The 15,090-nt window shown below is 36.5% G+C and overlaps 1 protein-coding gene across 4 annotated transcripts in view; it reads left to right on the top strand.

Annotated features, from left to right (window-relative positions):
• The window catches only part of SPATA5 (spermatogenesis associated 5), a 310,845-nt gene that overhangs the window by 113,682 nt on the left and 182,073 nt on the right, over window positions 1-15,090 (top strand). For 3 of the 4 annotated variants that reach the window (XM_032292360.1, XM_032292361.1, XM_032292359.1), the window contains one exon: window positions 4,123-4,249. In XM_032292360.1, the coding sequence (XP_032148251.1) occupies window positions 4,123-4,249 (127 nt within the window). Of the gene's footprint in view, window positions 1-4,122; window positions 4,250-7,575; window positions 8,650-15,090 lie in introns of those variants that run through there. The other variant, XM_032292362.1, reaches the window with a different exon arrangement.

The raw sequence follows: 15,090 nt of genomic DNA, 5'->3' as shown, positions 1-15,090 counted from the left end.
CAGTCACACTTATTTTATTAAAGGGTAATTTAACAGTCTTTTTTTTTTTTTGAGTAAGCAAACACCTGAGTCACTAGATTCCAAATCTTGTGTTTCTACAACCATACTTAGAGCATATAAATGATGATTCTGTATTATCAAGGACAAATGCTGTATAGAATCCTGTAGCACCTACCCCCCAAACAAAAGCTAAGTTGACCTATATTATTTTTCTTCTTTCTAAAGGACTTCTTTAAACATTTCTTGCAAGGCAGTTCCACTGGCAACAAATTCCTTGTTTTTGTTTGTCTGAGAAAGTTTTTCTCCTTCACTTTTGAAGGGTGTCTTTGCAGGATATAAAATTATACATTGGTGTTTTTTTTCCTCTCAATACTTTAAATATTTCACTTCACTTTCTTTTTGCTCACATGGTTTGTGAGGAGAAGGTGATGTAATTCTTTCTCTTCTGTAAGGTGGTCCCCACCCCTCGACATGTGACTTCTTTCAGGTTTTTAAAAAAATCTTTGACTTTCTGCTTAACGTGTAGCTTTTTTTTTTTTTTTTTTAACATTTATTCTGCTTGGTGTTCCCTGGGCTTCCTGGATGTGTAGCTGATATTACTTTTGGGAAATTCTCAGTGAATGTTTCTTCAAATGTTGATTCTGTTCTTTCTTCTTTTGGTGTTCCTATTACACGTGCCACACCTTTTGTATCTGCTCCATAGCTCTTAGCATGCCTTGTAATTTTTCTTTGATAACCAGAGAAGATATACTGTATAAAAGGAACTGCAGTAAGTAGGGCTTTAGTGATATAATAGGTGTTGGGGAGAGTAGGGGAAGGAGTGTTCCATGGTCCTGTGATTAGATCTCAGTCTTTTAGTGAGTCTATACCATTTGACTCTGAACTTCATGGTTTTCTCCCCTTAGATGGGACAGGATGGCTAGAAGGGGCTGGAGTTTTTTATTTTTCTTCTCCCATAGGAAAGGCTAGAAAGTGCTAAAGTTGGATATTTCTCTTCTTCTGGGTCACCGGTCTCTAATAAAACCTCAGTAACATAAGCTCTGAGAAAAAATATTTTCTCTTGAAGAGCAGGCCTTTTTCAGAAAAGAATGCTCTAAGTGTAGTTCACAGTGGGTATATTTCCTTCCTCCTGCCAGAAGCACAGGGGGATTTTTCTCAGATCTTCACTGTGAGAAGCTGGTGTAGTTCCTGAAGATAAAACTCACAAATGTGTGAGGGCCCCCCTTCCGTGACTCTCTGATTTGTCAAACACTGAACCCCCACAGTTTGTTAATTACATTTCCAGTTTTCCTACCCTAGCAGTGGCTCTCATGGAGGTTTCTCTTTGTGGGTTTCTGCTCCAGAAAATTGTGATTTTCTGTACCTGGGCTATCTGTCTCTCCAGTTTTGCCCTGTGAACTTACTAATATGATGGATCTAAGAAGAGTTGGTTTTTCAGTTTGTTCAGCTTTTTACTTGCTGTTAGGACAGAGTGAAGACTTCCAAGCTCCTAACATTCTGAACCAGAAATTGGGCCAATACTATCCTTTTATAGTCTTTTCTCTATACTGCAGGCAGCCATGGTGTCTCTCAAAAACACAACTCTGATTAGATCATGTCTCTAGTTGAAACATCCCATTAACTATAGCATAAAATCCAAACTCCATGATATTAATAACAAGGTCTTCGTTGTTCAGCCTTGGTTTATTTTTCTATAGTAATCTTTTATATTTTTACCTTACTGCTATGCTGAGCCATTTTGCACTTTATCCACTTTTTAGTATCCTGTATTCTCTCTTTCCCTCCTTTCACCCTTTGCTTGCCTAATACCCACCAAGTTTTAAGGTTTTACCTGATAAACCATCTTTCTTGGGACAGCCCACTTTGGCTTTCCCGAGACCTGCCCATATCACCTTCCTGAGTTTTTTGTGGTATGGAATCACAAGTGATTAGCAGAGTAGATACAATTAAAGGCTTCCGATATAATTTATTGGCAGACTGAAATATTTACTATGTGTGTAGTAATTATGAAAGACCTCCTAAAGCTTTTGCCAATTGTGTTTCTACTTGACAGTTAAACTCCCATATGGAAAAATTATGTTATGGAGACTCTTTTGAAGGATACTGATACAGTTTGGCTCTGTGTCCCCACACAAATCTCATGTTGAATTGTAATCCCCGAGTGTTGGAGGAGACTCCTGGTGGGAGGTGATTGCATCATGGGGATGGATTTCTCCTTTGCAGTTTTTATGGTATTGAGTGAGTTCTCATGAGATCTGATGGTTTAAAAATGTGTGGCACTTCCCCCTTCACTCTCTTTTTCTCCCCACTACTGCCATGTGAAGAAAGTGCTTGCTTCCTCTTTTGCTTAGCTGTAATTGTTAGTTTCCTGAGGTCTCTCAGTCATGCTTCCTGTTAAGTGGAACTGTGAGTCAATTAAACCTGTTCTCTTCATAAATTACCTGGTCTCAGGTAGTACTTTATAGCAGTGTGAGAACAGTCTAATACAGATATAGAATCCATTTGTTTATAATGTTCATCGTTCCTACATAGAGTCAAATAAAATTGTTTACCTGCAGAGTAGCTACCTGTAAGAATTAGTACCCAAAACAGTTCTCAGTGACTTCCCAAGTACTCTTTGGTCCCATATATTTTAAATACTGGAGAAAAACATGTAAATTAATAAATTGAGACTGTGATTTGTATAACAATCTCATGTGCATTTGATTAGTTTGAGTTAGATGGATACATTAAGTCAAATTTTTGAACTTATAATGCATGTTGAGGTCTAAATACTGTCATTTAGAGGCCCTGATTACCTTAATACTAAATATATTACATGATAATTATACTGAGGGTCTCTTCTTTGTCACAGGTGCTAACAAATTATTGGGTATTTGTTTCCCTCTACTTTACGTCCTTTTCCACCCCACCCACCCAAGTGCGTCTAATTGAATTTAAATGTTTAATACACTTACAATGCTGTGTTACTCTATAGTTGTCCACTCAGTTGTTTATTACATATTTATCAATTCTGAATAAGTCTTAGGAAATTCAAGCTATTGCTAATGAGAATTGTTTTGTGCATTTTGATTGTGTGATATCAAGGATTTGTTCATTAGTAGGATTTGTTGAGTTTACTTTCTTTTTTCTTTCTTTTTTTTTTTTTTTGAGACAGAATCTCGCTCTATTGCTTAGGTTGGAGTGCAGTGACGTGATATCTGACCACTGCAACCTTGGCCTCCAGGTTCAAGGTATTCTCATGCTTTGGCCTTCAGAGTAGCTGGGATTACAGGTGCGTGCCACCACACCTGGCTAATTTTTGTGTTTTTCTTCAGTAGAGACAGGGTTTGACCCAGTTGGCCAGACTTGTCTTGAACTCCTGGCCTCAAGTGATTCACCTGCCTCGGCCTCCCAAAGGATTACAGGCATGAGCCACTGCATCTGGCCCGTTTATTTTTTAAGAACTTATATTCAGTAATTTTTTAGTGGTCAAAGGACATGAAGTTAAAGGGTAGTATGTTTAGAACTGGCTTTATAACTGACTTGGTACCTAAACCAAAGAAGAAAAACTAGCATGCTTTCTTTGCTTATTTCTCAAGAAATGGGGATTGTGGTAATTACCTACCGTCTGATGTGTTTTTAAAATATTCTTAATATTTATGAAGAAACATCGAAATATCCTAGTTGTTATGGATGTGTAATGAGTTTTTTTATTTCACATAGACTTTAGGTTTCATGTGAGGACTGGGTTTGCATCTTACTCAGTTTTTCATTCCCAATTTCTGTCAATGTATTTGCCATGTTGAATACAAACATTGAACAATTCTGTATGTATTTGATGAATTATTTTAAATAATCTTATATCTTGTTTTCCAGTGCTTTTATTTCTGACATTTATTTAAATATTTTAGTTTTGGAATGAAAATGAACATCGTTGATGAGGAAAGTAGGAAAATAAGTGATTTGAATACAGTTTGTTTTGGGATATGATAATGCAATAAATAAAGTCTAAAAGGCACACTTCATATTTGAAAACAGACATGATTTTTCTTGTTATAGACTATAGAACCTTTAAAAATTAATAGATATAGTATTTGAAGATAGGTAAAGAGATTTTTAAAGCTGTATTTTCCAAATCAGCTCTTTAGGTGCTGGGAATGTAGCTGATCGTGTTTTGGCTCAGCTCTTAACAGAAATGGATGGGATTGAACAGCTAAAGGATGTGACCATTTTGGCAGCTACTAATCGCCCAGATAGAATAGACAAGGTAAGAGAGAAGCCATTGTGGATATTATAAAATCAGGAACTGGCTTGTTTGATTTTATCAGGTTTTTGTTTTTGTCAAATTACTTTTTAATCAGTTTTTCATTTAGAGGATGTTGAAGAGTGTAAAGCAGGTTCACTGTGGACTGGTTACCATCTTCTCTGAGTAAGACAGAACATTCTTGCATACAGGTTATACGAAGCAAGTTTCCCAGTTATAGATGGGCAGCAAGATACAGTAGAAGCCTAGGATTCATTGCAAGCCAGTCTCTCAAGGCTCAGGAAAGCTAACTCGGGTGAATGGAGTCTTGGCTGCATGTGCTTCGCTTGCACTGCAGCTGAGGGCCCCTGGAAAGCGCCATGTTTTGGGTTTTATATACTGAGAATGTGAGACTCATTGGGCACAAGAGCTAGAGAACATCCTGTTTCTAGGGGAGGACTGGAGCAGAACCTGGGCTGTTCCATCCAGTCCCTCCCCATCTCAGGATGTTGCATTTCCTGCACATGCTACAGTTATTCTTGTGAACTACAAGGAGAGAGAGAGACTGGGTCAGTCCAAGACCACTCAGGGAACTGTCCTACAAAGGATCTTAAACTAATAGAAATGAAGAGAACAAAGAAAAGCTTTATTTACATTTTTATTGCTTATGATTCATTATTAGTGAAACTATTTCATAACTCTTCAATATCCCCCATTTTGCATCTTTTAGCATATTTCTCTAGGGAATTGAAGTTTGAAATTCTTTGTTTCATCTAATTTATTATTCCAGAGTTTTCATCATTTTCATCTATATGAAGGTACATTCTATCTACTTAGCTAGCACTAGTTAGACACTAGTTACTATCAACACAGTAACTTTGAAGAAATATTGTCCTAATTGTTGTTTTCAAAATAATTAGAATTCTTCTATTTTTTTAAGAAGTTACTCAGGCTGTCACATTAAGTAGTATAGGTGCAAAACCAATCCTTTCAAACTATTACTACCACTTTTTCCCTAGGTCATCATTTAATAAAGGAGTTAAGTAATTTAAGTGCTTCATTTATATCTAATATGTAATATTTTATAAGGATTTAAGTTGGGAGTAAACATTTGCTCTCAGAGCATGAACCAGTTTCTCTTTTTTGTTATTGTCAGCATTATTGCCTCATGTGGGACTTTATGAGCTACTTTCTTCCTGTGCATGTATACACATACTTTCAGTTTTTAAAGTGTGATTTTTAAAAAAGACCCCTTTGACTGGAACTATTATGTGGTAAGAAAGCCTTGCTTTGGTTTGGTTAGGTGTTTTGCTATGTGATAAAGATCCTTTGGTCAAATGCAGGAAAGCTTTGGATCTTAAAAAATCATTCCCTTATTGATGCAATACTTTATTAAAAGATAGGTGAGTTCTGAGTATTTATAGAATATGGATTGGTGTTAAGACATCTCTGAAGTCTATATAAAGGTTGGGACTTTATATGAACAAGGACTGTAGAAACTGCTGAAGGAGCCATTAAAGTTTACCTAGTTCTGCCTCTGGTTTCACAAATAAAGGTGGTGAATCCAGAAAAATCTTTCTTCTGGTAAGAATTAATTGTATTTTTATGACGTTTGTTTCCTGGTTTCCCGGTGGTTAATGAGCTCTAAAATGTCTTAGGTTTCTTGTCATTAAAGCCTAATCTGCTAGTAGCCTTCTTTAGTTTCCTAATGTTGTGTCCTTGATATTGTTGTACTGGCCCAAGCATAGAAAGTCAACACCAAGACAAAAGTATGCCAAATTGCAGTGTCTTCATTGCCAGCGTCCACGGAGGACTCGAGTCTCTTCAGCCTGTGGCCCTGAAAGGAGGGTGTCAAGACCTTTTATACCTGTAAAACCACCTCAGGAGTGAGGGTGAGGGGCAGGGGTGGGGGTGAGGGGCTTCAGATGTTCTGAGGGCTAGTGGATTCTGTAAATCACCCCCTGGGCGGGGATGAGGGTGAGGGGGTTCTGGACATTCCAGTGGATTCCTGGGCGAAGATAGGGTGAGGGGCTCCGGACACTCCAAGGGCCAGGGGACTTTTTGGCATTCTGATTGTTACTTAAGTGGTTGACAGAAGTCAAGATTAACATTTGTTTACACATTATCTGGGTAAGGTGGCGATTATAATCCTTAATTACTTATTCACATTTGGGTTATAGAAAGCAGTTTCAACAGAAAGCTGAGATATGGTTGAGGTATGCAGTTTTATGGGGCTTTTTACCATGTCACAATATTATATATATTTCTTCAAGTAGGATTTAAGGCTTACGATAAACGTAACTGCATTTTTCTAAATCAAGCTGTCTGACTTGGCCTGTTTAGTGCTTGTATTGTTGTTTTCTTGCTGTGTAAGAAGCAAATTTGTGGTACTTTACCACAAATTTAGCAGCTTCACACCCATTTGTTCACATTTCTTAGGTTAGAATGTGGGCACAGCATGACTAGTTTGCCTGCTCAGGATTTAAACTAAAGACTGAAAACACAGTGTTGGGTAGTCTGCATTCTCATTAGGAGCTCATGTTTCTAAGCTCATGTAATTGTGGCATAACTCACTTGTGACTGCAGGGCTGAGGACTAAAGACTGAATTTCCTTACTTGATATCAGCTAGGAGCCACTCTCAGCTCCCAGAGACTACCAACATTCCTTGCCACACGGCCCCCTCTACCATCAGAAACAGCAATGGAATGTTTTATCCCTGTCACACTTCAAATTTATTTTGCCAGGAGAAGCCCTGTCCTTTTGGATGGCTCATCTGTTGAGGTTAAGCCTTATCGAGGAATAATGTCTGGACCTTGAAGTCAGCTGATTCAGGATCCTACAAAAGCCCTTCACAGTAGCATCTAGATTAACATTTGATTGAATAATTGGAAGAAGATATGTTTCTATCAGGGTGATAGGGGACAGGCTGGCCCCACAATTGGGACTTAGGCTGGGAAGCTTCTTGGCTACACCCAGGAAAGGATTCAAGGGCCTGGTGGTGGTGTTAGACAGCAATCTTTTATTGATTGGTACTGCTCCTTGTGGTGCAGGGCTAACTTATAAGCAGCACACTCAGTTTGCCCACTTTCAGTTACATGCAAATTAAAGGGTGAGTTAATACAAATTGATTTTAGGAAAGGAGTGGGAACTTCTGGGTCACTGCCATGGAAAGGGGTGTGATAACTTTTGAGTCACTACAGTGACATTTGTCAACTGCCATGGTTCTGGTAGCAGTGTCCTATGCCAGTGGGCAGTGAGCACAGCTAGAGATCGCTTTTGTTGTGTCTACTGGTTTTGGCCAGTTTCTTCACTTTGCCCCATCCAGACTAGATCCTGTTTTGTTCGGCAGGGTTGTCACGAGAAAACAAGTCCTGTTGGTCTCCTACCTCATTTCCTCCCCATAAGGAGAATGAGGAATGCCTCCTTAATCTTAAAGGGCTGCCTAAGGTCACAGATCTGTCTTCTGTAAGTGCCTCCTGCTGATTTTATGACATAGGCTCTGCCTAGCATGGGAGGAGTAAACTCTGGATAACTGATCTAAAAGGCCCAACGGCAGATTGTTTTCATTTTCTGGGTCAGATGATAAGATGGGTTGGAAGCCTTGTGCCAGCATCATCTTTATGTAGACTTTAAAAGATATAAACTTTACTAGGAGGTTAAACAAGAAAATTGGAAGAGAAAAGTTAATGCTCCCATGCCCACTTACATCATCACATTATTTATCTGTGTGTTTGTGAAATAATAGCTTTAAGTATTCTAGAGTTTTGTAAGTATTGCTCATGGTGTCTTCCTCTTATGCCTGCAGGGACTTACAAGAAATAGGTTTAATCCTGGACAGGTGTGCCCAGCTAGTGATTATCTGATGTTTAACAGCAGTGGAGGCCCTTAACAATGCCTGATAGAGGTCCTTCTGTTTTTAGTTGTAATTGATCATCAGGGGATCTTTAAGTTTTCAGTAAGACTAAGTCTGGCTAAACAGGGGCTATTTTTTTCTTTGTGGGAGAGGGCAACACCCTATTTTCATAATTCTGTAAGGCCTTTTGAACCTAGCCTAAATTCTAAGGGCAGGTGTGGCATAGTGAAGCATGTCCAGCCCCTCCCTATTTCCCATCATGTTCTGAATTAGTTTTTTTTAGGTTTATATGGGATTTCCTTTGGCCAGGGAACTCATAAGTCAAAAGACTTATAACCAGTTAAACATTTTAGGCAGAGGGGAATGGAGGTGGCTTAAAACTCTTTTAAACAATATAGTAGTCAAATATTAAAAGCCAAAAATAAGGCTATATATCAAGAAAAACCAAGAGCATAGAATCAAGCTATACTGGGGGAAAACAGTGCTCCCATAGACCTCTAAGGCAAAACACTTTAGTATCAGGCCATAACAGCAGTCAGAACCAGAGGAGAAACAAGTCACGGGAGCTGACAAAAAAAATAAGGAGAGAGTTACACAAATCTGAGAAGCTTTCAAAAGAAATCACAGAATTAAAAAGCAAAAATTCTGGCAAGTTAGCGAATTAATATCTTAAGAAAACCTGGTTCCAACACATAGACTGTTTTCTAGAATGTCTACCACAGTTTTCCTTCAGTCACAGCCAGCTTAATCACATACCAAACTCCCCTCTCAAATTCCCTTTTACAAACACCATTATCATCCATACAGAGCATCCACGACATGTCTGGACCTTGTGACCTGTCCTGTACCATCTCCCTCTCAAAGAGTCAGTTAACTTTACTCTGGGACAAGAATCCACCATGCAAAATCCCTCATACAAAATTACTCTTTGTTTATATCCCCCCGCACAAAAAATACTATCTTTTATTCACACTTTCCTCACATTCCTCTTTTTTATTTGCCGATTCCTTCTTATTTTGAACCATGGCCTAAATGTGTTGCATATATTCTGTAGTTATGGTGAGGAAAGGGCTTTCAGTATTTAGTGATAATTGTAAAAAAGTTTAATATTTAATTCATTTCTGTTTCAGGTAGAACTCCATATTCATATGAAACATGAATTTTTTAACTATACTTTTATTACTAAGATGATATATACTGTATCAAAAGTGTATGTCCTTGTCAAGTTCTCCAAAGTTTGTTAAATATAAGAGAATATGCAGTACAATTTTAAGCCTGTTTCCTTTCCACATAGCTTTTTTCTGAAGAACTACTGTGGAACTTTAGTTACATTGTTTAATAGAACTATAAAGATGTTTTCCCACTTGTATGATTAGGACATAATGTTCAAAATGTGCCATGAATGTGGTGGTAGAAACCAAACAGTTTTAAGGACAATTAAAACAACATTCTGTTATGAAATAAAAATACACAGTTTTTACCTTTATTGTCTGGAGGAAACTGTAGTAGGAATAAAAGAGGTGACAAAGAGTAAAATACATTTTATGTTTTTAGTCTAAAACTGGTTTTAAAAAAAAGACCATTCCAGGGTCAAATAAATATACATGTAGTGTAATTTTGGCTACATTACATCAAGGCATTTGGCCTTTTCAATTAGCTAGCGTATTTTACAATCTTGTTGCCGATTACCCCACAGCCTCTATGTCATGATGATTTTAAGTTCATATGTTAGAACAGGGAGAATTCCTGGACTGTTACAGGAGTGAAATTGGTATCATTATGTTACCCATGTATTGTGCCTATTTAGTGTTTTCTTTTTGACAATGTTTCAGTGTCATGTTTTCCGGGGAGACTAAAGCTGAAGTTTCTTGGGGATTCTGGTGATTCAGCAAAGAAAGTGAGACACATAGTTCAAGAATTGCATTATTCTATTCCTTGCTATGTCACATTTACATGTCAGACTCATTCACTATGATGTAGCACACTAGGCTGAGTGAAATAATTGCCCTTGATGTCCCTAAGTCCCCTAGGCTTTTTATCTACCTCCTGCTTAGATAGTGAAGAGAAGTTGAAGTTCCACCCTCAATTGTTCATTTTGCGTGAGTGACAGGATGTGGTGGGACAGATGAAGATTAACGGGATTGTGTGGTATCAAGTAGGCTCATTGTCTTTAGATTGGTTGCTGATGGTCTGGATTTCCTTAGAAACAAACAGCTAATTTATTATTGATGCCCAAATAATAGTTAAATGCCCAAACTTTTGGAGTTTATGTTATTCATTGCTGCTGTGTGGCCCCTTTAGAAGTGTTCAGTTCATGACATTTTATACATTTATGTTGAATATTAAGGAAAAATCATGTCTTCTTTCTAAGGTGTTAAGCAAGCCTCAAAATAGTTTAGTTTTGTGAATATCTTTGAATTCAGTTTCTTTGGGTACTTTTAGTCCTGATGCCTACATGTAACAGGCTCCCAATAATAACTATTGAGTTATAAGCATTATCCCTAGCCTATAAACCTAGTTTTCTTATAGTGGGAAATTTGTAGGACTCCAAAAATTTTACTTTAAGCCATCTATGAAAAGATTGTGCAATTGAGGAAAATTGTGAAAGTTACGAAATGATTCAAGAAGTCTTGAATAATTTTGGTTTCAGGATTATGTGTTATCATTGTGTTAGACTCATGAAGGTTGTAGATTGGCATTCATTTTCTTTACTGTTTTTTCTGGAAGAGGAAATGTGCTTAATGAGCTAAATAAGACATAACATTTTGTTTCCTTACATTGTTGCAAAGTAAAGTTGGGTTTTGATGTTTGTGTGTTTCGAGATGCAGGTCTGGACATGTTGCCCAGGCTGAAGTGCAATGTATTCACAGATCATAAAGTAGTGAAGGCTTGAATCTTTGGACTCAAGCAATCTCCTGCCTCAGCCTCCCAAGTAGCTAAGATTATAGGTGTACACTACAGCATCCAGCTTAAAAGTTAGTTTTATAGAAAGTTTTATGACACGGGAAAAATTTAATTAGCAGTATTTAGAAATGTCTACTAATAAAAGCTGAATATACATATCTTCCAATATTCAAACGACTAGTGTTCCAAAAATACCCTCAGAAGAAAGGTTACAAATGGTTGTGGATTACTTCATTCTCCATTTTTCCTAGTTATGACTACTGTTCTTCTAATATTACTCTTCTCAGCTAAGTCAGAACTAAAAAACAAGCTGCAAGGACTAATGGACAGTAAAAGTTCAAATGAATCATAAGTCTTTACTTTCTCAAAAGTATTTAAGGAGTGGGTGCCTATTAATCTTTCACATTGTTTATCAAAATGATGTGAAGAGTCTTTGGTGAGCCAAAGTAAGATCAGAGCTGGAAGCCATCCTCTATGGTCATTTTCCAATTTTAGCTTTACCATCTTGACACAAGATTCTCATAAGTGTTTTTGTTATTGTTGCTAGATTTTTGTTTTGTTTGTTTTTTAAAGCTCCAATTGTTTTAACTGTATCTTCTATAGCAGCCCCTTACAAGTTTTGGCTTTGGGGAGAGGGAATTGGGAGAGACCAGAGAAGAGAGACTGGTTAGAGGTTGGATGCATATATGGGTGTTACTTCATTTAGATGTTTATAAGATAAAGCCTCTTTATCTCAAAGTTTGGCAAACTATGGCCTTTAGGCCAAATGTGACCCACTACCTGGTTTTGTACATTCCATTGTCTAAGAATAGTTTTTACATATTTAAATGATTAGGAAAATACTTTAAAAGTAGTATTTTGTGACATGTGAAAATTATATGAAATTCAACTTTCAGTCCCCATAAATAAAGCTTTATTAGAACACAGCCATACTAATTTGTTGATGTTTTGTCTATTACTGCTTTTGCACTACTGTAGTAGAGTACTTACAGTACAGACTTATGACCTATAAAGCCTAAATTATTTACTCTGGACCTTTACAAAAAAAGGTTGCTAACTCTTGATTTGTCCTTGTAAGCTTTTAGAAGATTAGTAATCTTTAATGTCTGTTGTTCATATATAAGCCTCACATATTTTCTTTTTAGAAAAGATTATTTGACAAAATTATTCGTGTTTATAGAGTACAGCATGCTGTTCTGATAATTGTGTATACACAATTATCAAACTTCTTCTGAGAAATGGCTATTCAGGTCTTTTGCCCACTTTAAAATCAGGTCATTTGTTGCTGTTGAGTTGTTTGAGTTCCTTATGAATTTTGGTATTTTAGATTTTAACACCCTAACAGTTTGGTTTACAAACATATTCTCTCATTTTATACGTTGTCTCTTCACTATGTTGAGTGTTTTGTTTGCTGTGGAGAGGCTTTTTGGCTTCATATAATCTCACTTGTCTGTATTTTATTTTGTTATCTATGCTTTTGAGGTCATGTCCAAAAAATTATTGTCCAGGCCAGTGTCATGGAGAATTTTCCCTATATAATTTCTTTCAGTAGTTTTACAGTTTTAGATCTTTATTCAAGTCATTAATTCATTTTGAGATGAATGAGCCACAGTTTTTCTAAAGACTGTTTAAAAATGTTTAACACATAAATTTTCTGAAGATATATTATAAATCATATATGAGTCAAAAATATAATACTGAACTTAAATAATAGTAGGGAGACTGAATTAACTTCTTTCAAGTATACACCATCTCTTCTTGAAAGTTCTCCTAATCTTTAATTTTTTAAAATACATTTTCTTGCACTAATTATTTTTTTTGCAACTGACTCCCCCAAACCCATAAATCTACAATTTTTATTACATGAGTAATGTAAATATTTATTCATGGCATTTTAAGCTTAAAGCTCCATTGGTTTTTGGCTTTTTATAGTGTGGGTTGTATGCCCTTTTTAGTATTTAGCATCATTGGGATTTTCAGGCTTAGATTTCTAAATTTTGAAAGATTCTGTATTTAGATATATTTAATAAATAATATTTGTCAACATGCGAATTGAAGTATGTTTAATATTACAGAAAGTAATACCATAATAAAATACATGTTGCTGTCAATACCCAAGGTCTAAAAGATACTGTTTTTTTCAAGAATGGAGAGGACATAGAAGGCTCCATGGTCTAGATGACCCATCCGATGCATTGACACTTATTGAAAAATCTCAGCTCATCATTTCTTCATCCTTTGTTTATTCACCCACATTGATGGGGAACTATTAACTCATAAAATAGACCATTTCGGCCAGGCAGGGTGGCTCATGCCTGTAATGCCAGCACTTTGGGAGACCGAGGCAGGCAGATCACGAGGTCAGGAGTTCAAGACCAGCCTGGCCAACATGGTGAAACCCCATCTCTACTAAAAATAAAAAAATTAGCTAGGCATGGTGGCACGTGCCTGTAATCCCAGCTATTCGGGAGGCCGAGGCAAGAGAATTGCTTGAACTGGCACACGCAAGGTGGTGATTGCAGTGAGCTGACATCGTGCCCCTGCACTCCAGCAGCCTGGGCTACAGAGTGAGACTCCATCTCAAAAAAAAAAAAAAAAAAACAAAAAAAAAAAAAAAAAAAAAAAAAGCCCTTTCATTGTCATGTCAAACTATTAGGAAGTTCTTTCATCTGATGAACCAGCAGCTCCTAGTCTCCCTAAACCTTCTATACATCCACCTGATTTTATTGCAAAATCAGTAAAGAACAGTTTTTAATCCTTCTATATGGTGCCCCTTTATTTGTTAAAACTATTAGGTATCTTGTCTTTACACTTCATCTCACTAACCAGTCTTTTGTTTTTCAGGCTTGACATTTTGGATTATTTTGTATGGCATTTTTTTTCCATCTTCAACATTCTCATCCTTTTCTTGTGAACTATTGTTCATTTGTCCTTTTCTCTCTGAAGTTGTCAAATCCACAAACAAATATACAATGATTGGTTGTGTTCTGATGAGTACAGAACTTAGTAAGACTCTGACTACCTTTACTCTGAGTACCTTGCTTTTACTAATGCATTCCAGGATTTTGTTAGCTTATTTGCCAGCTGCACATTGGGATTGCTATTGAATAAAGTTAAGAAAAACAACAAAAGTGAAAAGCCCAGGTCTTTCTTCAAAGTCTGCTAAATAATAGTTTTCATGCCTTGGGCTTGTGCAGTTGATTTAAGTTTCATCAACTGAGACACTATATATACCAGATAGAGAAGTCTTCCTCCAGAATTAGCTCCTCTATGTTTCTCCTGCTTTTCACATGATTTCCAGATATTCTTTTCTTTAAGTCCAAGTGATTTCCCAATTACTTCCATGGCTGTGGCAGCAAAGGCTTTAGGCCTTAGGAATAGAGGAATTTCCTCCTACTAAATTCATCTTATTAGATTAGATTAATCTTCCCAACTTGTCAAGTTTGGGATCTTGTTTCTGTCATTCTCTATATATTTCTTTATTTCTTGATAGCAAAGGCACTATATATATCTTAAATACCAAGAATAATTAATATAGCTTTCTTTTTTTGAAAAACAGTTTGAAGTATCTAGTTCAAGATCCCCAATCTAGGTGAACTTCATGGAACATTTAATTGACATGGAGATAGTTAGGGGGTGTTCTGAAGAGTTACTAAAGAGAACTCCTAAAGAAAAACTAGTTGGTTGAGATTATTTATGGAGGAAGAACTTTGGAAAGTAAAATTCTACAATTAAGAATGCTATCTGGGTAAAGAAATGCTTTCTGCTTTCTTTGATGGAAATAAACAAGAGTGAATGGACTTATATTCATTCACTGAAATTCAAATAAACTTCTTAATCAAGGTTTTATTATATATATTACTGTTAAGGTGAAGAGTTCAACATTAATCTTGTTTGAACTCCATAGATATTTAAAACCAGCTATTTTAGTTTCTTTTAGCTTTAAGACAGTGCTAAAATACGTACTTAGTTTTCTTAATACTTTGCTCTTTATAGCTGCAGTTTCATGAATTTGTGATATTAGACTTATTGTATGAGGAATTTTGTATTTTTCTTCTTTGAATTTTTTGCTTATGGTCTTTTGGGCATAGACCTTCCCAAACCTTA

This window comes from Sapajus apella, unplaced genomic scaffold, assembly GCF_009761245.1.
Source record: "Sapajus apella isolate SASKATOON/1434 unplaced genomic scaffold, GSC_monkey_1.0 scaffold27, whole genome shotgun sequence".
In the NCBI taxonomy this organism is placed as follows: domain Eukaryota; kingdom Metazoa; phylum Chordata; class Mammalia; order Primates; family Cebidae; genus Sapajus; species Sapajus apella.
This window is presented reverse-complemented; position numbering and strand designations above follow the sequence as displayed.